Here is a 22,935-nt window from a genome sequence, read left to right on the forward strand (position 1 = left end):
TTTCCCACCTGAAGTATCACAATACCCTGATAACTGGCCTTCCTTCCTGGATTGTGCCCACCACCCCCTCCTCCACTACTATCCATTCTTCATACAAGCTGTGCTATTTTTTTAAAGGAAAATATGATCATGTCCCTCCCTTCTTAAGTCTTCATTGGCTTCCAATTAACTTACATGATCATACGTATACTCCTTAGCATGTGCCTACACTTGATTCCCTAATATTCCAGTTACCTCCTTTGTTCTGTCTTTGGTCTTCTTTCCCTCTCACTGTAGAATCCACATCTTACCGTTTACTTACCCATTTCCCCCACAGTAAACTCCTTTAGGGCAGAGACTGTTCAAAATTGAATTCTTGTGGCTAGGACCAGCATGTGCCTGCCTGGCACCCAAAGTATACTCGATAAATAAAAACCCAAGAAGACTAGTCATTAGCACTGAATTTTAATTACAATTAGTAGTTCGGATGAAGAACAGACTAGAATAGTGTTTAAAATCAACTTCTGAAAAAAATCACATTTATATAAGGGAAATAAAATGGGCCAGTAGAAGTCCAAAAAAGGTGCAGCCTGGATTATTGCACTTGGATGAAATATGCTGTTCAGGGTAGCATAATACTCAGGCCACACAAGGGCGGGAGGAGGAGATAAACACAGAGGACAGACCCCCAGGTAGTATTTATTCGGGATTCCAAACTCTCCAGTTGCCTCACAAATATTTAGCATTTTCAAAACATTTAAGAAGAGCTCTTTACAAAAGTGACTGCGGTGTCTCCAACAGGTTTTAGTTACACCTCTGCTTTTCATTCCAAATTATGGGCAAGTTTCCTGGATAGCTCTATGTCATGTGATGGGACATCTGTTACGCCAAAACCACCCAGCGCCCCAGGCCATGGAGTGGTGAAGGGGGTGAATTTGTACTTCACTCATATTTTCAGGAATAATACTGTGGCTACAGTTTAGCCTTTCGAGCACTCTTCATTTTGGTCATTTGTATTGGAACATGAGAAAAAGTGACAACGAGTACAAATGAGCACTAAAGTAACTCCTAGGCTACTAGTACAAAATAAAATAAAATTTTAAAAAGTCCCCTGCCACGTTCACGAGGGTGGCATAACTGTATGTGTAAGAAAAAGGCTGTAAACTTATAGAAAAGATAAACTCTGGCTTCTAAACAAATTACAAAATTGATTTTACCTTTACCCTTGAGTGTTATACAGGAAAATGTAAACCAGTGGACCTAGTTACCAAAAACACGTCTCCTCCTAAGCCGAGGGATGGCCTTAAAGTTTGGCCTGAGCCAGTTTTATATTCAAGTTTTCTCCGAGTTTGTCCATGAACTCAAATGTGTTCAAGTAGTCAGAACGTTGCACGCTAATAAAGGAGCAAAAAGAAGAGAAAGAAATTAGTTTGTCTCTGGTCTGGTAGCAGGTAGAGGGAAAGTCCTAGAAATGCTACGTAGGTAGCAATTTATGCATTTATGTTTAGAAGAACACTAATTAATATTAACAAGCTATGAATATATGGCTGATGACCATGCTCAAGGTTCAAGGGGCTGACCCCTGCACCTTCACAGGATGTCCCTTGCCCTGAGTCTTAGAGGGTGAAGCTATCACAGAACTTCCATTTAGACTAATGCCTGACTGAAATCATCCCACTTCTTATTCCTCATTCTTAAAAATAACAAAACCTATTCAGGGGAACAGCCATGCTTTCATCTACATTCCTACAAATTGTCACATGTCCTTAAAAAAGTCTGAACGCTTATTTTTATCATTGTCTTACTTAAAAAAAAAAAAAAAGATAACGGACTGGCTAAACTAATCCTGCTGATAGGTGCCTATTCAAATAGGCTACAAAGGTAACATACTGATAAGCACATTTCAAACACTGTGTTCTTGCCAGAAATTTAAGATAAGAAAGACATGGTGGTTGAGTATATCCCCATCACTGAGGTATACCGACCCTAACGGAGATCTTGGAGGATGCACGGTTGGGACTTGGGATTGGGGTTAAACTTTAGTAGGGTTTCTTGAGGTGAGTCAGTAGTGACCAACTGTGAGGGAGAAGTCTCTGATTAGCAGCCAATCCAGCTGGGATATGGGCTACCATGTTCTTAGAAAAATCCTGGGCAATAAACGGGCCTCGAATATCTGATTGTTGGTTATAGATAATTGGGACTATGACTAAGTGGGCATCTAAAACTTGTGTTGTTGGGGTGCCTGGGTGGCTCAGTCCATTAAGTGTCTGTCTTTGGCTCAGGTCATGATCCCGGGGTCCTGGGATCGAGCCCCGCATCGGGCTCTCTGCTCAGTGGGGAGTCTGCTTCTCCCTCTCCCTCTCCCTCTGCCTGCCGCTCTGCCTACTTGTGCTCTCTCTGTCAAATAAATAAATAAAATCTTTTAAAATTAAAAAATAAAACTTGAGCTGTTTTTCTTACCCATAAATTGAAGAAATTAAAGGGATAGAGTACAATAGCCTTGGAGGTCCCTATGTTTCAACTGTCTATAATTTTCTTGTTAAAAGGAACCTTGTCACCCAAAGATCATCAACTGGATCAGAGGTCAGCAAACTACAGCCTGGCCCCTGGACTCCATCCAGGCTACAGTCTGGTTTTGCAATTAGTTTGATTGGAACACTGCCACATCCACTAGCTTCCGTATCATCTATGACTGTTTTCCTTCCACAGTGGCAAAGTTCTATAGCTATATAGTTTTGAAAAGGCTGTATGTTCCTACAAAGTCTGAGATGCTTACTGTCGGCATTCTATAGATAAGTGTCTGTTGATCCCTGAAGTAGGCGATAAATAACAATTCATGTACTTCCAAAAAGCCATGATGTTTGGAGCCCAGAAAAGAATGTTTTGAGCCCAGAAAAAATATGCGGTGATTTGACTGCAGAGCTCAGGGCATCTTATACTTACTTGGGCAAACCTTTAATACAAGCAGCCAAGTCCTTGGTCATGAAGCCAGCCTCAATGGTCTCAATACAGACTTCTTCCAAAGCCTTGGCAAAGAAGCTGAGCTCTTTATTGTTATCAAGCTTAGCCCTATGGGCTAACCCTCTGGTCCAGGCAAAAATGGAAGCTGAAAGAGCAAAACAAAACAAAACCAAAAAACCAACACTTAGATCATACCAAGAGGGATTCCCAATTGTTTCAGTTCCCAAAAATATAACAATTTTCTTTTGTTTAGGTGACTTGATTCCATTAGACGCTATCCACATGGGCTATATAAGAACTGGAAGTATTTTTACTGAATAGAAATTTTTAAAAAAACCTGTCTATTTGTGTATATTTCAAGAAACACCCTCAAATGGCTCTTATTAGTAGAATAGATGCACTGTTTGGTGATGATTTTATACACAAAGCATTGGGCAGCCAAAGGAGCACGTCTGGTTCCCTTTGGAGATCGCCACTCTGGGTGGAAATCAGTGTAGCAGTAAACACGATCTTACCGATGGGATTGGTGGACGTCTCCTGTCCGTTCTGATACATGCGGTAGTGACGTGTCACCGTCCCGTGGGCAGCCTCTGCTTCTACGGTCTTGCCGTCTGGACAAATCAGCACGCTGGTCATCATGCCAAGAGAGCCATAACCTGAAGTGGCAAAGCATGAAGTATTGGGTCCAACTGCAGGAAGAGCACTCCGTCTCTCGGAGCTGAGCAGTCTCAGGAAAATAAGCAAAAGCATATGTAGTCATCAGTAATTCCACCTTTCAGGAAGCAAGGTCCCAGCTCCAGACCTCAGGATCAAAGAGTCTGGAGAGGCTACGCTTCGCTTCTTCTTCACTTGTCTATCTCAGAGGCACCTGCTCCGGGATGGAGAACTCAGGATCTGCCTGCTTGCATTCTACCCTAGTACTGTGACTTCCTTGCTACTGTGACTCAGTTTTTCTTACCTGTATAATGGGAATAATAAAAGCACCTCCTTCACTGGATTGTTGCGAGAATTAGATGAATACACATATATTTGTGAATATATGTGAAAAGAATACATATTCATCTTCCTTAGAATAGTACCTGCCACAGAGTAAGAGCTCAGTATATTGCTGCTTTTTTTTTTTTTTTTTAAGATTTTATTATTTATTTGAGAGAGAGCGAGCAAGCAGAGGGAGAGTGAGAGGGAGAAGCAGACTCCCCACCAAGCAGGGAGCCCAATCCCAGGACCTGGAGATCATGACCTGAGCCGAAGGCAGACGCTTAACCATCTTAGCCACCCAGGAGCCCCGTATTGCCACTATTCTTATGTGCAGATGCTGTTCCAGGAAAATAAAGATCAATGAGAGTTGTGTCCTACTATCAAGCTGCTCAGATTCACTAGGACTGGAAAGGCAGGTTGAAAACAGGATGGGATGATCCAAGAACATCCCTCTTGCCCTCGCTCCCAGTAATAGTCCCAACAAGACAGTCCTATTCTGTGGCTTCCTTTTCAGAGAACGACATTAGCACTTTTAAGTCCAGACAATTGATTTTCCTTCTCTTATTCACTCTTTTACACTTGAATTTGAAGAATATCTTTTTCTGTTTTAGCTACCGTCCAATAGCACCTGTGGGGTTAATAATGCAAATTTATCACAGGCTGCTACATTTGCTCTTTTGTGTTTTTTTTTTTTTTTTTTGGTTTGAGTAGATACATAAACAATGTTTTTTTTTAAACTCATTTTTTAGTATCGTTAGAAACTTCTGCATGGGACTAGTAGCTCCTTTCATATTATTGTGTTGGTCTGAGGCTTCAGTAGACTCCCAAATACTTATTGGAGAAGTTCAGGACCATATCCATAGTGAGTTTGCTTATGGTTAATACCAGGACACTAGTTGGTACCACGGTCAAAACTGAGGACCTAAGTGGTGTGAGTCCGCAGTAGCTCATATCCTAGGAAAGACTGGACGTGCGGACAGCCCTGTTGCTTTTGCCTGTGGAGCGGTACTGAGGTCACATTTATCCACAGGCTCTGTCCAGACACACAGCCCTGGCACCTTATCAGTGCACTGCCGGACTCTGCACTTCCGAAGTCCTATTTCAAAGTCCTTTGACCCTCCATATCTTGACATTTACATTCGAAAGATCCATCCAGATACTCTTTGCGGCTATGAGGACATTTAGAAAGGGTGGAATGATTTGGGTCCCTTCCCAAGAAATCTGCTCATAGGAATAGTTTCCCTTACCCACCCTGGAAGCATCATAAAGCACCACTCCTTCCTCTACCGAACACAGCACAAAGGATTATGAGGATGTGGAGAAACAGGGGGAGCGTAAAGAGAGTTGTCTAACTCATTTATCTGACATAAACCTGCGTTGATCTACCAATTTTCAAACTGGCAGGAGGTGCTTAACTTTTCATAAGAGAAAAGAAGAAGTAGTACTTCCCGGGGAAAAGCAAACAGGATTAAAGTTAACACAAACGTTTATCAGGGGAAGATTCACGTTTACATAGCTGCCAAAGGTAACTGAAACTGAAGGGCAGCTGGTGCTGAAGAAATCGGGGCACGGAGAGTGTCTGTTGATTTGGCCCTTACCTCTGGCATAAAGCCCCTGGTTCTTGGAATTTCTGTGAACAGCCCTCGGCTTCTCTTCTTGTGTCAGATGGAACAGGATGGCTCGCAGGGCTTACATTTCAGCATTTAACAAACGAAGGGCTGCAAAACCCCCCTTCCCAAACTAGAGAACTACTGTGGCATGACCTATGTGCCACCGGCTGAGCTCCACCTCTGCTCGGTCCCACAGCTCCTTACCTTGGGCCACGGAGTCTGACTGCACATCGCCATCATAGTTTTTACAGGCCCAGATGAAGCCTCCCTCGGATTTCATAGCTTGGGCCACCATGTCATCAATGAGCCTATGCTCATACCAGATTTTTTGGGCTTCAAATTGGGATTTGTACTGCCTAAGAAGCAAGAGAGAAAAGGGAATTAAAAAGAAAATTAGGGCGCCTGGGTGGCTCAGATGGTTAAGCATCTGCCTTAAGCGTCTGCCTTCAGCTCAGGTCATGATCCCAGCATCCTGGGATCAAGTCCCGCATCGGGCTCCCTGCTCCTTGGGAGCCTGCTTCTCCCTCTGCTTCTCTCTCTCATGAATAAATAAATAAAATCTTAAAAAAAAAAAAAAGAATAAAGAAGGAAAATTAGTGTTACTAGGGACGGCACTTGCTTCCCCAAAGAGGGTGGGGCTGGAAGCAGCATTTTTTAGTAGAAGCAGCACAGACTTGAGAATCTGATAGACCTAAGCTCAAATCCTGCCCATTTTTTAGCTGTGAAACCCCATGTTCCCACCTGTTAGAGTGATTTCACCTCCTTCGCAGAGATGGAGAATAAGGGAGAGAGTAGAGTGTCCCCAGCACTATTTTTAGTTTTCAGTACACTACTGATCAGATTCTTGAGATACAGCTTACTTTAAGAATGTAATAATGGGAGCACCTGGGTGGCTCAGTTGGTTAAGCATCTGACTTCAGCTCAGGTCATGATCTCAGGGTCCCGGGATCGAGCCCGCCTCCAGCCCCACCTTGGGCTCCCGGTTCAGCATGGAGTTTGCTGGTCCCTCTCCCTCCCCCTGCTTGTGCCCTCTCCATTTCTCTCTCCAATAAATAAATAAAATCTTAAAAAATATATGTAATAATGGATGAAAAATATGATTCTACCACTCTGTATCTTTCAGGAAACTAGGACAGCTCCTAGGATTGGTACGGATGGGTAGCAGGAAGAGGAATTAAGATGTCTTAGGAAAGATACCTAAAACCCAAGCCCTGGCCTCAACACTTGCAACTAAAAGGTAGTTATGCCATCTTAAAAGTTAACATGTGCTCCCATGTTGTTGAACTTGGAAGTTGTTATAAATATTGAACTAAGTTCAAATGACTCCACTAAGGCAGAATTCTAAATCACAACAATGGGCTTCAGAAAGAGTGGAAATGTGCCCAACTCAGAAACTCATATGCATATGCTTGAAAAATTGTAATTTTTTTTTTTTTTTTTTAGAGAGAGAGAGAGCAAGCATGAGTTGGGGGTGGGTTGGCAGAGAGAATCTTAAGTAGGCTCTCTGCCCATCATGGAGCCCAAAGGGGGGGGAGGGGCTCGAACTCATGACCTCGAGATCATGACCTGAGCCGAAATGAAGGGTTGGATGCTTAACCGACTGAGGTATCCAGATGGCCCTCTTTTTTTTTTTAGTATTTTATTTTTAAATAATCTCTACACCCAACATGGGGCTCGAACTCACAACCCTGAGATCAAGAGTTGTATGCTCCACTGACTGAGCCAGCCAGTGACCCCCAAAATTAGAACTTTCTGTCAATCACCAGGCATCTTCATTCAAACATTAAACAATTCTTGCTCTGAAAAAAATAAATGTGGGACCCTTATTTGAAAACATTTACCTTCTAAAAGCAACTCAAGAATGGTTTGTTTCATGTCTGTTAAATCTTAGTTTTGCCCTTTACTCTATGGGATAGTGATGGTTTTCATTCAATTTGTCCCAGAATCAAAGGGATAAGGATGTAAATTCTATATTATATATCCTAGCTTATTTTAGAAAAAAGACAAAGAAAAAAAAAGAACTGTAGTTACTTGTCATATATTTCCTGAAAGATGTCTTTAAAACGTCCATCATATTTCTTCAGAATAGTGTTTTTGGTGCTCAGATACAAAGGCCAACTCTTAGACAGAGCCATCTGGAAAGAACTGTGTGCAAACTCTTCGATCGACTTATCTTGGTTGTACATCCCCATAGCCACACCACCACCCTCTGTGGAGGGAACACCAATGAGAGGAAAAAGGAGAAGGGTAAATGGGGTAGAGTTGTAACAAGTCCAAATCCACCCACCACCACCCAAGCACCCAATTCCCAGCTCCCATGGCTTCAAAAAGTCCCGGCCAGGCTTCAAACATGAATATTCCATGAGTTGCCGAGGCACATGATCGGAAGAAACTCAATTCTAGATAAGGGCATTCTAACTTGTTTTGAAAGGGCAATAGAAGTGAGAAACACACAGTCTTCAGGATTCTGAAGATACCAAAAATACTAAAAAGTATTGATATGAACCAGAAATACACTCAAGAAAGGGTGAATCCTTTTTAAGCTTTCACACTTTTTTTTAAAATTTCACACATGTGTTTTCAACTCTGAGTGTGTGCTCCTTCCTCAGCCATTGAGAAAAATTGGCATTTCAAATATCGAATGAGAATTCTCATCATTTCCTGGAGGATACTGAAGGTTCATACCTCATTGGCAGAAATAATTATGCTACATGTCATCACTAGTGTTTCACGACTCTTCCTTGGTGAACTCTGTAGTTACTGAAAGAAAGCACTCGAATCTGTGCCATTGCCCAGGGCCAATCTAGGCTCAAAATGTGCAAGGCCCAAACCCGCAGGACGAGATTCCATTAAAATGATATTACTTAGAGGAGGCAAAGAGAACAAGGGCTAGGTCAGCTTTGAGCTTTTGTTTGTATGAGAGCTTTTAACCACTTCAGGAGTGGAGAAAGAGACGTTCTCTGTTCTTTCAACAACCTTTGGGTGGCATTTGACACAGTGGACCTTTCAAGCAGCAGGATGGTGGGGAAGAAAAGGCAAAAAAACAAATGTTCACTTTCACAGAATAAACACTCAGGGCAAGAAGAAAATTTCAGCAAATATATAACGCAACCATTTTCAAATACAAACCCTACCAGAGCAAAGGGCAGATTAAGTGACAGGTGATACGGGATTATTAACATTGAATTTCTATAATTTAGGCACAACAGATTCCTGCCAACCTTCCCTCCGTGTTTCAGGAGAAGTGCAAAACTATCTACCTGTCTTTGCCCACATGCATTTCCAATTAAGTGGCTGGTTCCTTTTGTGTCTTTAGTCCACCCCAGGGGAAGGCATGGAAGCCAATTACTTCTTTACGTTAGATTTTGGGTCCTGTAGAAATGCTGTAGAGTCCAGGTTGTATTTTTGGTAGCCACAAAACTAACTTTTAAAAAACAGTACCAACATTGTCTAAATGATCTGTAAAAAATGAAAAGATGTAGTTCATGATGGACTTACCTTCAAAGTTATGTACCAGGTATGTCATTTTTTTGGATCCATCACTTGACGTGTAGGTTATCTCGACTTTACCAGGCCCAGGAACAACAAAATCAGTTGCTCTGTACTGTGTAGGGGGGAGAAAGGTATAAAAACCAAACCAAACCAAACTATCCTTTCAAGAACTATAAGGGAAGAAAAATCGTAGAATATAGAGCTGGAAGATACCTAGACAAACAGGGCAGTGAGGCTCAACCTTCATTTATTTTAGAGATGGGGAAAAAAGAGGTCCAGAGAGTTCCCAAAGCAAGTTGATCCTACGGTAGAGTGGAAATCAGAATTTACTGGGCGCCTCCCATGGAAAGGGCAGTTTCCTGAGCACCGAGAAGGAGAGGAGAATGACAAAGCATTTTCTCTTAGGAAGCTTATATCCTAAGAAAGACATACAAAAGTGAGAAGCAACCTAAGAGTTTTCAAATGTCAAAGGGGGGCTTAGATATGAAATGCAGTAGGATGACAGGGAGAGAGAAATGACCATGACCTGGAGGTCAAGGAAGTCTTTCCACAGGGGAATGATAATACACTAGCTACAGCATGGATGGCGACAAGAGCTAATGCCTTGTCCTCACCGTATGACAGACACTTTAAGTGACTAACTTGAACCATCTCGTTATCTCATTTGATTCTTCCATCAATCTTACAACAGAGGAACTGTGATATAGTGGAAATAGCACATCTAGGGTCGAAAGACTTGGGATCTGGTCCTTAGACCTTCAGGGCTCAGTCTCTTCACGGTTATCATCGCTACTAACACCAGCCCAGGATTTGTCCAAAAGCAGCACTGACTGTGGAAGCAGCTCTGACAGGCTAGTTGGTGCCCCTCAGGAAAGGACTGTACGAGGACAGCCATCTTGTTCACGGGAGTGAGCTATGCTGGTGGAAAAATGTGCCTGGCCCACACGAGGCATCTGTGAATTTCTGCCGCACTTAAATTAGAACATTTTTACAATCAGGTACCAACAGTTGCCAGCCATACCTATTTATTTAGGTTTGCATAAAGTAATACTGATGACAGCTGGGGAAAAGAACCATCGGGTAACCGTGAAGATTGAATATCTTTTCTCCACGGCACATTTCTGCCATATAAAGTCCTTCGCTATGGGTGGAAACTTATTCCCATTTCTCAAAAGGAAGACACTGAGGCACCAAAGCCTCGCAGATGCTTCGTAGAGGTTTATGCACATTGAGTTGAATCAACCCTAGGTTGGGAATTTTCAATCTGGACTTTAATGAAAAGAATGACCATTCTTCCAAGTGACTGATGCCAAAATAATTAAAAGAAAGCGGGGGGAGAGGGGGGGACGATGAAAAAGACACCATGAACTCATAAGAACTTAAGAGTGTTCTTCTTGGGATATGTGAGTTTGTAGCGCTCCTGTCGACATTCTCTCTCCTGGGCCTCTGGAAGGTTTGGCCAGGATGAAGGGATAGTTTGAACCACAGGGTAGAACACAGTGAGCTGATCCTCAAGGACTGACCCAGTGACCCCGTCCCCAGGAACAGAGAGTGGTCTGACCTGGCCACACTGTTTCTGAGGACTGCTACATCAAAGCCTCTGGATTTCAGCATGAGACATTCTTATTCTTAAGGCTCTTTCAGGACATAAGCTGCTTTTTATGAAAGTCCGAAACCTCCGTTTCAATACGGATTTTGTTTGGTTGGCAGTTTTTCTGTTTAATTTGGCAATGAGCCTACTGGTACAAAAGTACAGAAACTAGTACTTCTTTCTTTTCCAAGTAGGAAAAGAATGTTTTAAAGAGAATACTTTCAACTACTGAATCAGTTTTTCCTTTTTTGCATGAAGAGATAATGTTCAATATAATCTTTGGTGGTTCTCAACCCTGTCTATACACTGACATCACCTGGGAGCTTTAAAATGTCTGAACCCCATGAAATTCAGATTCAGCTGGTGGAGGGCAGAACTCATGTACGGGAATTAAAACAAAAACCCAAATTTGTTTAAGAAGTAAGACAAAGCAAAAAACAAAACAAAAAAACCCATAACGGATCTTATTGTATACCCAGGGTGAAGAACCACTAATTTGGCCGAACCATTGGAAATTATACAAAAATCGCTGTATCATATGGTTTAACTTAAAGAAAAAAAAAAGAAAAAGATATATGGGGGCACCTGGGTGGCTCTAACTCTTGATCTCAGCTCAGGTCTGGATCTCAGGGTCGTGAGTTCAAACCTCACGTTGGGCTCCACACTGGGGGTGGAGCCCACATTAAAAAAAGAAAAGAAAAGACATAGGAAGAAAAAAACACATCTGAAAAAAATCATTTGTGTTGAGACAGGTACCTATCTATAAGTTTATCTATATTTATTTCTACCTAAATACACAGATATACACATACACACTTCTCGATTTTGCACCTCACTTAAAGGGAGTAGACACCAAAAGAATAAAACATATAGCTCAGAACTTCTGGGCAGCCAAAGGTCACCAAAAAAGAGTATGGAGAGTTCAACTATGCCAACACGACTTACTTGATCCCCATAAGCATGACGACCTATGATGATGGGTTTTACCCACCCACTCACAAGCCGGGGGATATTTTTGCAGATAATAGCTTCCCTGAAGACGGTGCCACCCAGAATATTTCGGATGGTGCCATTTGGTGATTTCCACATTTGTTTCAGCTTGAACTCCTCAACCCTCTTCTCATCGGGCGTGATGGTAGCACACTTGACACCGACGTGGTACTTCTTTATAGCTTCCGCAGCATCCCTGGTGACCTGGTCATTGGTGGCATCACGGTTCTCTATGCCTAAATCATAGCTGGGAGGGAAAAGTCATTAAGTGTAACTCTCCAGACAAACTGATGAGCGACTGAGGGTGTCACCATTCTGTGCATGGTGATGGCACGCAGAGCCTGCTCTGAAGAAAGGAGAGGCTCAAATACACCTCAATCTGCCAACTTTTAGGATTAGGGCACCTTAGACCCAGAAGACGGCTGCCAACCAAACAAAGCACTAAGAGAGGTGGACTATGAGCCACACCCGCCTGCGGTGTGGGAAGCTGTCTAGGAGACTGAATGGAAGCCATTGTGCTCCGCCCCTTCGCGTGCTCTTCACCACCAAGAGGCAATCATGGCATATGAGCAACCGTTTTTGCAGACTTCCTTCCATAAAATTAGCATAAAAACGTAAGCCTAAGCACTTATTTTCCTTTAGTAAATACTGTGCTCTAAAAATAAAGGGGTCAGAGGGTTTAAAGGATTGTTTGTATTATGGCATTCAAGTGGTAGGAGTTATAAATGCCACAGCCCGTGCCAAAAATGCTCCCCACTTCTTCATTAATGCCAGTTAGTCAGAAGATGAACCTTTCCCTAATTCTTACGTAAGTCTCTTTGTTCTGGAAATAAACCTGCCGTTTGCTGGGTAAATAATGGAATCCAATGACGGATTTGTATCCCTCAGGGAGTTACAGTACTATACACCAATACCCAGGCTGCAGGTTATTCAGAACTGGAAAGAATGATGGTTGTCCACGGAGCATAGAAAATGATTAAAGCTTTATCTCAAGTATGTCACAGTTTGTCAGAAGCAGGAGAAACAAAACAGTAATGTACCAGTTCATTTTGTCCACAAAGACTTCAAAAAAGTTTTTCAGCTTTTTTCAGCTTTCAAAACTTGCTAACCCATTAAGCCTCTAGGTTTCTTTTTTCAGTTCCTTTTAGTCTTTGCATTTTCCTTTCCTCCGCTATCTCAACTCATGATGCAAACACACAAAGATAGCAATCTTAATGTATTTCCAAATAAAAATTATTCCTAACTGCTGTGGCCTTAGATAATTCACTTACGTGTAACGAATCCACTGACTCTCTTTTTTTTTTTTTTTTTTTAAAGATTTTATTTATTTATTTGACAGAGAAAGACACAGCGAGAGAGGGAACACAAGCAGGGGGAGTGGGGGAGGGAGAAGCAGGCTTCCCGCGGAGCAGGGAGCCCGATGCGGGGCTCGATCCCAGGACCCTGGGATCATGACCTGAGCCGAAGGCAGACGCTTAACGACTGAGCCACCCAGGCGCCCCTCCACTGACTCTCTTATCTTCTGGCATAGGAAATGCTGAATACTACAAATGTCTAATCCTAACTCAAATGAAGACTGGGGTCAGCACTTTTCATGTTCGTAGGAACCATTTCTCATCAGAAGAATCTACCAGCAAATTAGTGGAGCTTTTGCTTCTCTTCTTAACGTCTCTAACAGAAGAGAATGAGTAAGTGGCCTGGACCACTGTCTAGCCTGCAGAAAACAAACACATTTTACAGCTATTACACTGGCAAGAACTTGGCAAATTCACCTACTGCCATGTCAAGTTCCGAACCAGGAGAGTGCTCATGAAATGCTTCCGTAACCCATTTGATGTTCTTTATGCTTCGTTTCCTGTATGTCTGGTTGACCTCTGCAAGTATTTGCTTCAATTCGGGGTTGCAATATAGACATTATCAACAGTGTGGGCTTAGAATAACTAAAAAGAGAGTCTAATGACACCACGTGAATGAAGTATCTATACCCAGGCAAAACAACAGGCTCTCGGAACACGTGGGTCTGATGAATAATTCTGGGTCAAGACAAACACACTTAAGACTTGCTGTAGTTTGGTTAAACTGTGTGGGTCAACATTTTGCCATGCCAGGCTTCAGCCACATCCCCTTTGGAAAAATTCTGCCTCTTCCTTGTTTGGATGTACAAAGAGCATGAGCAAGTTTATAAAAAATCACAGGAAACAAAGGGGAGAATCCCACAGAGACTTTCATATATGTCTCCAAACACTTTAAAGACAGAGCAACGGCTCAAATCCTTAGAACACAAAAGGTTTAAGGGATTGTCTATGGAAAGGCGGGGCTCGTATAAGTAACTTCAGGGGTTCTTTCTGTGTTGTAATTGTGTGAAAAGGGCAAAGCCAAGGAAAGAACAGGGGGAAAAGGCCCACTGACTAGTTAAGTAGAGTGATAGTAAACAGAGGTAGGTAGAAAGGATAAAACTGTGTTAACTACAATTACTTTACTGTTCAATGCAGACTGTACCTCTATTATTTTCCCTTCCACAAACAAAACCTTGTGCTGCTCTGAGCCAGCTTCACGGGAAATAGAGGCTTGGAAAGAGTGGAGAATCACTTTGTTCTCATCACAATTCTTTTCTTCAGAACAATGATAAGTCCAGTCTCTCTAGCCAATATGTCAAAATTAAAATAGAAAGTATGGGGCGCCTGAGTGGTCCAGTTGGTTAAGCGTCTGACTTTTGGTTTCGGCTCAAGTCGTGATCTCAGGGTTGGGAGATCAAGCCCCTTGTCATGGGGCTTGGGCTCCGTGGGGAGTCTGCTTGAGAATCTCTCTGCCCCTCCCTTCTGTGTTCTCTCTAAAAATAGATAAATCTTAAAAATAAATAAATAAAATTAATAAAATTAGAATAGAAGGTTCATATACCTATATTTTGGCATCCCTCCCTCAAAAGCTTTATTCATAAGATACAGCTATAGCTATTTAAACAGCTAGTTATACCCCGAAATCACTTAGATTATGCTTTCTGAGTTTGCTGCTTACCTGTGCAGGTCCAGTTCCACATAGGGAAAAATGAGTTTTTCTTTAATCAACTCCCAAATGATTCGTGTCATTTCATCTCCTTGCATCTCTACCACAGAACCGCCACGGATTTTCTGAGACATTTTGACTTCAAGAAACCTTTAAAAAGAACAAAAGGTAAGACACGGGTCTTCTCATTTATTTCATTACAGTGTAAAAACAAAATACCAAGAATTCGGTGACTACTAAACACTATATTCACAACAGCACTATTGCATAAAAAGCTAATGACAATATATTTACCACTAGAATCGAGCACGTTCTCTGTATAAAGCGCTAATGGAAACTTTTCCCCTGGGGGAACATAACTGCAAATTGCTTTTATCCCTTTAAGTTATGGCTGAAGACTGGAAAAGTCAAGAGAACGGACTTAATTATTAGGTAAGAGGCCTATAAACAGTATCAATTGACAAGCTGAGCTAAAGTAATTTCATCTTTAAATAACAAAAATGTACTGGGGGGCACCTGGCTGGCTCAGTCTGTGGAATGTGTGACTCTTGATCTTGGGGTCGTGAGTTCGAGCCCCATGTTGGGTATAGAGATTACTTAAAAAAATAAAATCTTAAAAAAAAAAACAAACCCAAAAATGTACTTATTAGCCAACTGTGAACCTCAGTTCCTTGTGACAAGCAGGACATATTCCTAATCCTCAGGCCATTTTCACTTCCCGAATTTGTAATTCTAGAAGCCTGCTTATTAGTGTTTAGGAGGTTCCCTATACCATTACTGAGGAACCATCTGGAACTCAACTAGAATAAAAGAAGTGAACAAACTGGTGTGGAGGAGTTAATTACTTCTGATGTGTAATTTCAAGTACGATTTACATTAGAGCTTTAAGTTGATTCAGTCCTGCTGAGCCCACTGTCACATCTGTCCTTGCATTTAACACAAAACAAAACAAAACACAAAAAGAGGCAGCAAACTTATCTTGGTCTTGATACAACATTTCCATGGCTGCATTCCTACATAATATTACACAAGAGTTATGACTTGGCTATTTTTCCTTGATGGCAAATACAACTGATGGGTCATATAGCATCCTTGAGTATGTCTTACTTTGTCACAAGGAACTGAGGTTCACAGTCCACTAATGAGTACATTTTTGTTATTTTTTTTTAAAGATTATTTTTTTAAGTAATCTCTATACCCAACGTGGGGTTCGAACTCATGACCCGGAGATCAAGAGTCCTACATTCTACTGGCTGAACCAGCCAGGTGCCCCCCAGTACATTTTTGTTTTTTAAAGATCAAATTACTTCAGTTCAACTTGTCAAGTGATACTGTTTATACTGAAAAATTGCATTTTTAAAATTATTTCCTTCTCAGTTGAACCAAACATTTTCTGCAGTAATTTTTCTATATCTCAGAACTGAAACATTTCGGGATTTCCTCACATTATCCATAAAATTTTAGCACCTTTTAACTAAAAAAGTAAAGTTTTTTTGTAGACTCTTGCTTATGACAACATAGGACATTATTTCTTTCTTTTAGATTTAAATTCCCTGGGGTAGGCTTTAGGCCCCACTGGATTCACTTCTCTAAGCCTTGCTGCTCAGATTCTCCCTCTCCACCCAAACCCTGACTTCAGAAGGAAGGACTTTTCCAACAAGCCAGTTCATTTAGTCTGAAAGCAGGTGAATTCCAATATCATGACACATTTGTGTCATTCCAGAAAATAAACCTGGATGAATACAGAAAGATTTGCTCTTTTCTTTTCATCATTTCATTTTCATCAACCCCAAATTTTTAGCCACATTTTCTTTAAGCTGAGTTCATGAACTACAATAATTTCTGGGCCAAAAAACAGTCTCTTGCAGAGAAGAGCTGCACTGAAAGAAACAAGGAAGCAGTTGCAATTTATTGTTGGAAATATCCCTGACTCATTCCTTACAGTGCCTTCCCCCACCTCAAGACCTCCAAGACCAATTAAACGCAGAATTGCCGCATCAAAAAGCACAGAAGGGGAAAAATTGCTAATTCTCACCTTTACAACTTCTAATCACCCCAACTCCTTTCAATCTTGCAGACTCAATTGAGTGCAGTTTATTTCCTAAGACAAAACTAAAAGGGGAATAGAAAGACCTAACGTTCAAAACACGCCTGTCAGGAGGATTTAGCTGTTTTTAATAAGGGCCAGACAGCCGGGTTTATCTGGTTTAAAGTACAGCGCTGAATATACCCAGAGGGCCAAAGGGCAGTTTTAGGGGCGCAGGCAGGCACCTGCCAAATAAAGGTTAAGGGAGCACAAATATCTCTGCCCGGCACACACTGGAGGGGGCGTCAGTGGGCGCGTCTCCGGTTCGTCGTCCGTAAGCTGGTCTTGGGGTTTGCACGACCTTAGGTGACGCTGTGACCAGCGGGCTCTTGGTCAGCATACGTCCTTGTGGCCGTTGTGCAAGAGAGCTGCAACCCAAGCTGGCTCCGCTCCTCTCTCCAGGTCTCCACGCCCATCCCTTCGCTCTGCGGCCCAAGAACCTTTACCCCGAGAGCCTGGAGCCTGCTGCGGGAACGCTTCCTTAGAACTGGAAAACTGGAGACCCGAGCGGGGGCGGAGGTATCCCCTCCACCCCATCCCGCCCCTTCCACGCCCCCAAGAGGACACTTCCACCCCGCCGCACCGCCAGTTCCAGCCACCTGAGTTCCCTGCACACGCCCAAGTCCATGGCTTCCACCTTTCTTTGCATCCAGCTCGCCACTGCCGCACGTTTTCTTCCCCCTAAACCCAAGGCTTAGTCTTCCACGCCTCCTTGCATCCTCCCACCGCTCGATTTCCCTTTCTGCATGCAGACCGGGGTTTCTATGTGTCACTGCAAGCAACTTTCCGCCGCCCGATTCCACCCTTCCGTCCCCAAGAGTGGGCCTTTTCCACATCCAGACATCTAGCACCCTCTTTCTCCCCATGTTTCTTCCCCACGCCCAACCTGGATTTTCCCCCTTCCTTTCGATTAGGGCTCGCCGCTAAATTCCTCTCTCCATACCCAAGATCTGAGCTTTCTCCCTTTTTCCCGTTCCATCTATTGGCTGGCTCACAGCTTCCCTGCAAAAGCCAGGGGCTGGGAGCCGCCCCTCGAAGCCTGCGGTTACCTGCAGGGGAAGGGACGCGGACGATGAGCTAGTGGCACCACAGCCACTCACACGCTGAAACTTACAAGCGTCTACACTGGCAATCCCTGCTGGGCCCCAGCTGTTGCAGCTTCAGACTCCAACTCCGCACCAACACAGCAGAGGGCCTGCAGCGCAGGGTTTTGGCTCCGCCACGCTTTTGTCCCCTCCCAGGCCCGCCCCCTCAGCCCACCTCCCGGAGCTCCGCCCCCTCCACGCCGCCAATCGCCGCGCGCCTACCACTCGGGGGTGGGCGGGGCCAAGGGCGGGGACGAGTCCCGGAACTTCTGGGCTGAATTCGCTTCCCCCATCGCCGCACTCGCTGTGGGGAAGGGGCCGCAGCGCCCCCTGGACTCGGCTCCTGCTCCCTGCGGCGGAAGGACGTGAAAGCCACCTGCAGGCTCGGGACCCGGGCGCGCCAGGGCCGGTATTCTAAGACCCACGCCGCCTAGGGCCCCGCAGAGTGAATTTCCAGATCTTCAGTAAAGGCGAACGAGGACGGAGCTCCCCCGACTTCCGGCGCTACCTGGGTGTGCGGTAGACTGGAACGAGCGTTTGGCTGAAGAGTGCGGGCGGGGGGTAGGGAGCTTGAGGTGGCTTTGGGGGCTTCTTGGTGCAGCGAGAATGCAAAGGATTAAACAGTTAAACAAGCAGGCATACCATGGTAAATAATGTCCGCCACCACCAACGACTACGTCTTCAGAACTTACGTACCTGTAATTCTAATTACTACCAAGTACATACTATAAATAAACCCAATTGTCATTTGCATTAGAAGATAAAGATAGGAGATTATTGTGTGGATCCCAGTGAAGCCGGAATAAAGATGTGAAGCCTTAAGAAAACAGTGGAATAAAAAAAAATTCTGCCCCCTGCAGGGAATTATTTTTTGTGTCTTTCTTACTCTTGAAAACATGGGGGAGGAGTATTTTATTTCATTTTGGGGGGGGAGAGGTATTTTAGACAGTGATTTGTAGTGAGTGTAATGCTTGTATATTGCTGTCCTGATTCAATGTTCCAAAATTTATTTTAAAAATTTGTGGCATCGGATTATTACAATTACTCTTGGACGATAAACCGGTATAACAGGCGCCACGCAAGACGCATTTTGGACACTAGAGGGCACTGGTCTTTTTTCCCCAAGAAAAAGTAAGAAGAAAGAATTCATAGCATCGCACTTGTTGATTTTTTTTTTAAGATTGTATTTTTAAGTAATCTCTGCACCCAAGATGAGGCTTTAACTCACAACCCGAGATCAAGACTCCTATGCTCTACCACTGAGTCAGCCAGGTAGCCTGCACTTGTTGATTTTTTAGGTGGATTAATGGAAAGTAGGAGTCACCTCCATTTATTCTTGTGGAAATGATTATAGGGGAGTATAAGCTTGTATTTTCATTTAGAATTTGAGACGCAAAGTCACCTGAGATTGTAAATTTACTCCATTTTATATCAGGTTCACATTATTTATCACCCCTTGCCTACTACCAAAAGTATATTCATTCTTTAGAAAGGATTTAGGGCAGCTTTCAAGACACATACCATATAGCATGATAAAATACATTGAACGTATGTGAGAAGAGAGAATAAATATAGGAAATTATACAGAATGAAGGTGAATTTAATCACAAAATGTATTCCATCAAATCCTAAATACTGCTAGAGATGGGCTGCAAATTAGGCTCTGAGCCTACGTGGGAGGCAAGTTAACACGTGGGAGTCTCAGCATCTTAAAACAGTGTTTCTTAAGCCAGTAACGTAGGAACTCCTTTTTCACTGAAAACACATTTTTTTGTAGATCCCTAGAATTGACTTATAATATTATAATATGCATATATGTACATGCATAAAACTAGATATATGCTCCTTATGTGGTTAGCTCTTATACAACTAAAAAATAAATTTATAGACAAAATGATATGATATAGTATGATAAAAATAATACATTACCCATTGACAACATTAATTAAATGTAACAAACGATGTTTGGCTGAAGTTAAGTTACTGCTTGAAATGTGAATATGAAGCTCACTGCTTAGATTCTTGTTCTTTTTGAACTTAGCTTGCCTATTCTGGGTGTCATGTGAAGATTCATTTAGCACACCATTTTTCTCTGTTTGGTTAATATTGCATGCCTTGACATCATTTGGTTTTCATTTGGACAATAAAAAATCTGAGTATTTTAATATCAGCTGGTTCTATTTACTGTTGTAAACAAATAGAAACATGGGCTATGAAATTTGTCTGTATTTGGTTATGACACCCTCATCTAGATAATAGGGAATTCTCATAAATACTTTAAGGCATTTGTGTTTTCATTTTGATGATCTAAAAAAAATGAAGTAGAGGGGCGCCTGGGTGGCCCAGTCGTTAAGCGTCTGCCTTCGGCTCAGGTCATGATCCCAGAGTCCTGGGATCAAGCCCCACATCGGGCTCCCTGCTCGGCGGGAAGCCTGCTTCTCCCTCTCCCACTCCCCCTGCTTGTGTTCCCTCTCTGGCTGTGTCTCTCTCTAATAAATAAATAAAATCTTTAAAAAAAAAAAATGAAGTAGAATGAACAGTTATTCTACCTTGTGGAAATTCACTTCATTGAAATTTATTGGCCATGAAGATTATGGGAGAAAGAACAGTGCAGGTGATTTCTGGGGTTAGGGTTTGGGTGACAGGGTGCCCTTCAACAAAGAAGGGATATAGATAGAGTCACAGGTTTGATGGCCAAGAAAATGAGTTAAGTGTAAGGTTTGTTAAATTTGAGATGCCTGTGGGACAGCAAGATATAGATGTTAAGGAGGCAGTTAGCTACATGAGTTCAGGAGGGGTGTCTGGGCTAAAGAGAGAAATATGAGAATCTTTAGCATTGTTATGGGCTAAATTGTGTGTCCTCCCTTTCCCAAAATTCATCTGTTGCAGCTCTAACCCCGCTATACCTCAGAATGTGACTGTGTTTGGAGACAGGACCTTTAAAGAGGTAATGAAGATTAAATGAAGTCATATTGGTGGGCCCTGATCCAATCTGACTAGTGTCTTTTTTTTTTTTTTTAAGATTTTATCTGACAGAGAGAGAGCACAAGCAGGGGGAGCAGCAGAGGGAGAGGGAAAAGCAGGCTCCCCACTGAGCAGGGAGCCCAATGCAATGCGGGGCTTGATCCCAGGACCCTGGGATCATGACCTGAGCCGAAGGCAGATGCTTAACCAACTGAGCCACCAGGTGCCCCTGACTAGTGTCTTTATAAGAAGAGGAAATTTGGACACACAGGATGTGCATGCATAGAGGGATGAACGTGCATGCCATTTATTTGCAAGCCAAGAGGGTAGCCATTTATTTGCAAGCCAAGGACAGAGATCTCAGGAGAGTAACCCTGCATGCACCTTGATCTTGGACTTTCAGCCTCCAGAACTGTGACAAGTAAATTTCTGTGGTTTAGGCCACCCAGTCTGTGGCATTTTGTTATGGCAGTCCTAGCAAACTAATATAAGCACGTATTGATCATAGCTGAAGTCAAGGAATTTATGAGGTCATAAGCTAGAAGTATACAGTAAGAAGAAAAGTCTACCTCAGTGAGAATTCTGTGGAATATTTCGCATTTTTAAACAGCCAGGTGGAGGAAAAGTAGTTCCCAAAAGAGAATGGCAAGGATTGTCTGGGAGGTAGTAGAAAAATCAGCACAGACTGATGGGAACCAAAGAGAAAGTTTCCAAAAAGGAGGGGGTACTACAGAGAAGGCAAGGAACACAAAGCCTGAAAATAATTTTGGCAAGTCAGTGGACCTCACAAATGCACCTAAAGAAGAATAATTCTATCAGAATGATTCTTAATGAAGCCATACTCTAAGGGATTGGCGTTTGAATGGGAGGTGGGGAAAGGGAACATAACTCTTTTAAGAAGATTGACCATGAAATGAAGAATCATGCTCTATAAAGTCTTAGCATAATTTTTAATGACTGCATAATTGTCCAACATTTGATTGTATTGCTTTCCTGTTGTGTTCATTAGAAATTTGTTTCCTTTTTATTTATTTATTACTGTTTTAAATAACTGAAAAATATATTTCACTACATTCTACTTTGCACTAGAATCAGTTCCTTAGGCATGATTGCTAGAATTGCAATTGTTGGATCAAGGAGTATAAACAATTTTAAGGCGCTTGTTAGATCCATCAAATAATTTTCTAGGAGGGATATACCTATTTATGTTTTCACATGCATGTATGAGAGTGCCAATTTCATTACTTCCTAGACAGAACTGAATTTCATGATTTTTAAAAACATCTTTGTGTTCTCTACTAAAGGGATCCTTACAGAACTGACTAATTCTAGACCTGGAGCAAGGATAGTTCAAGCTGAATCTGGTATATTTTATTGGGTAAGAAGGTAAGGAAGTGCTCAAAAAGGGGGAAAGGCATGTCAAATGTACATGGGAGCTGCTTGAAGGGGCTCTCACTGGGCAAATCAGGGAAACCTTGACTCAAAAAGAATGGTGCAGTAATGAATCATAATATACTGTAAAAAAAAACACGAGTCTGTACTGATACTATTAAAAATAAACAGGCATATTACAATTTTTAAGAGTTTATTTGAGCAGGAATTGGGCATTGCCAAATGTGAAATGATTGGAAGCACTACAATGACAGGAGCTAGGCGAAAGACTTTTATAGGGAAGAGGCAGAAGCAAAGCAAGGAAATTATTTGATTGCCTACAGCTTAGGCAGTTGCCGTGTTTGGAAAAGCCTTAGGTGGTTGTTTGTGATTGGTTATCCTTAGGTTTCAAATTCATAACCTTGAGGCATTACAGGCTTAGGTTTTGGTTTGCTTATATAGGCTACTAAGACATTAGAACCATCTCAGTCTAATGGCTTCCTTGTTTAATTAGTTGAATACTAGGAATCAATATAAAAAAAGAAAAGGAAAAGCTATTTTGAGTACAAATGCAAGTGATACCTGATAGAAGAATATAAGCATAGTACCATCATAACAATAATAGACTCAGTAAGAATCATAAATATGTGTTTCAACGAAGGGTTTATTAGCGGTCACACCCAATAACCCCAGCTTTCTCACTCAGATTCTCTGCTGAGAATGATAGTCAAGGTAATGGGGCAGGAGGAATGGTGTGATGTGGAAGAGCAGTTGAGAAATGGAAGAGGAAACTGACTACTCTTAGGATGATTGCTGAGGGCCCCG

General features: G+C 42.4%; 2 protein-coding genes across 5 annotated transcripts in view; one reads left to right on the forward strand and one right to left on the reverse strand.

The window, feature by feature from the left end:
* Positions 1-428: 428 nt before the first annotated feature.
* On the reverse strand, positions 429-17,923 carry IDH1 (isocitrate dehydrogenase (NADP(+)) 1). Of its 4 annotated transcripts, none has more exons than XM_036070896.2 (10): positions 17,805-17,923; positions 16,640-16,716; positions 14,617-14,754; positions 11,557-11,848; positions 9,027-9,132; positions 7,560-7,737; positions 5,733-5,884; positions 3,456-3,596; positions 2,923-3,085; positions 429-1,373 (listed from the first exon to the last, which is right to left on the reverse strand). In XM_036070896.2, exons 3-10 carry the CDS (start codon positions 14,736-14,738, stop codon positions 1,283-1,285), a joined length of 1,245 nt encoding a protein of 414 aa, XP_035926789.1. In that variant the 5' UTR covers positions 14,739-14,754; positions 16,640-16,716; positions 17,805-17,923; the 3' UTR covers positions 429-1,282. The 4 variants fall into 4 exon arrangements, with proteins under 4 accessions (XP_035926789.1, XP_035926790.1, XP_035926792.1 ...); XM_036070897.2 differs by having other exon boundaries at positions 17,740-17,906; XM_036070899.2 differs by lacking the exon at positions 16,640-16,716.
* A 4,127-nt stretch (positions 17,924-22,050) lies between these two features.
* PIKFYVE (phosphoinositide kinase, FYVE-type zinc finger containing) overlaps positions 22,051-22,935 on the forward strand; it is a 77,047-nt gene continuing 76,162 nt past the window's right edge. The window contains exon 1 of the mRNA XM_078071251.1: positions 22,051-22,125. The gene's annotated coding sequence lies outside the window, so the exon portion shown is untranslated. The remainder of the gene's footprint in view (positions 22,126-22,935) is intronic.

This window comes from Halichoerus grypus, chromosome 4 (assembly GCF_964656455.1).
Source record: "Halichoerus grypus chromosome 4, mHalGry1.hap1.1, whole genome shotgun sequence".
In the NCBI taxonomy this organism is placed as follows: domain Eukaryota; kingdom Metazoa; phylum Chordata; class Mammalia; order Carnivora; family Phocidae; genus Halichoerus; species Halichoerus grypus.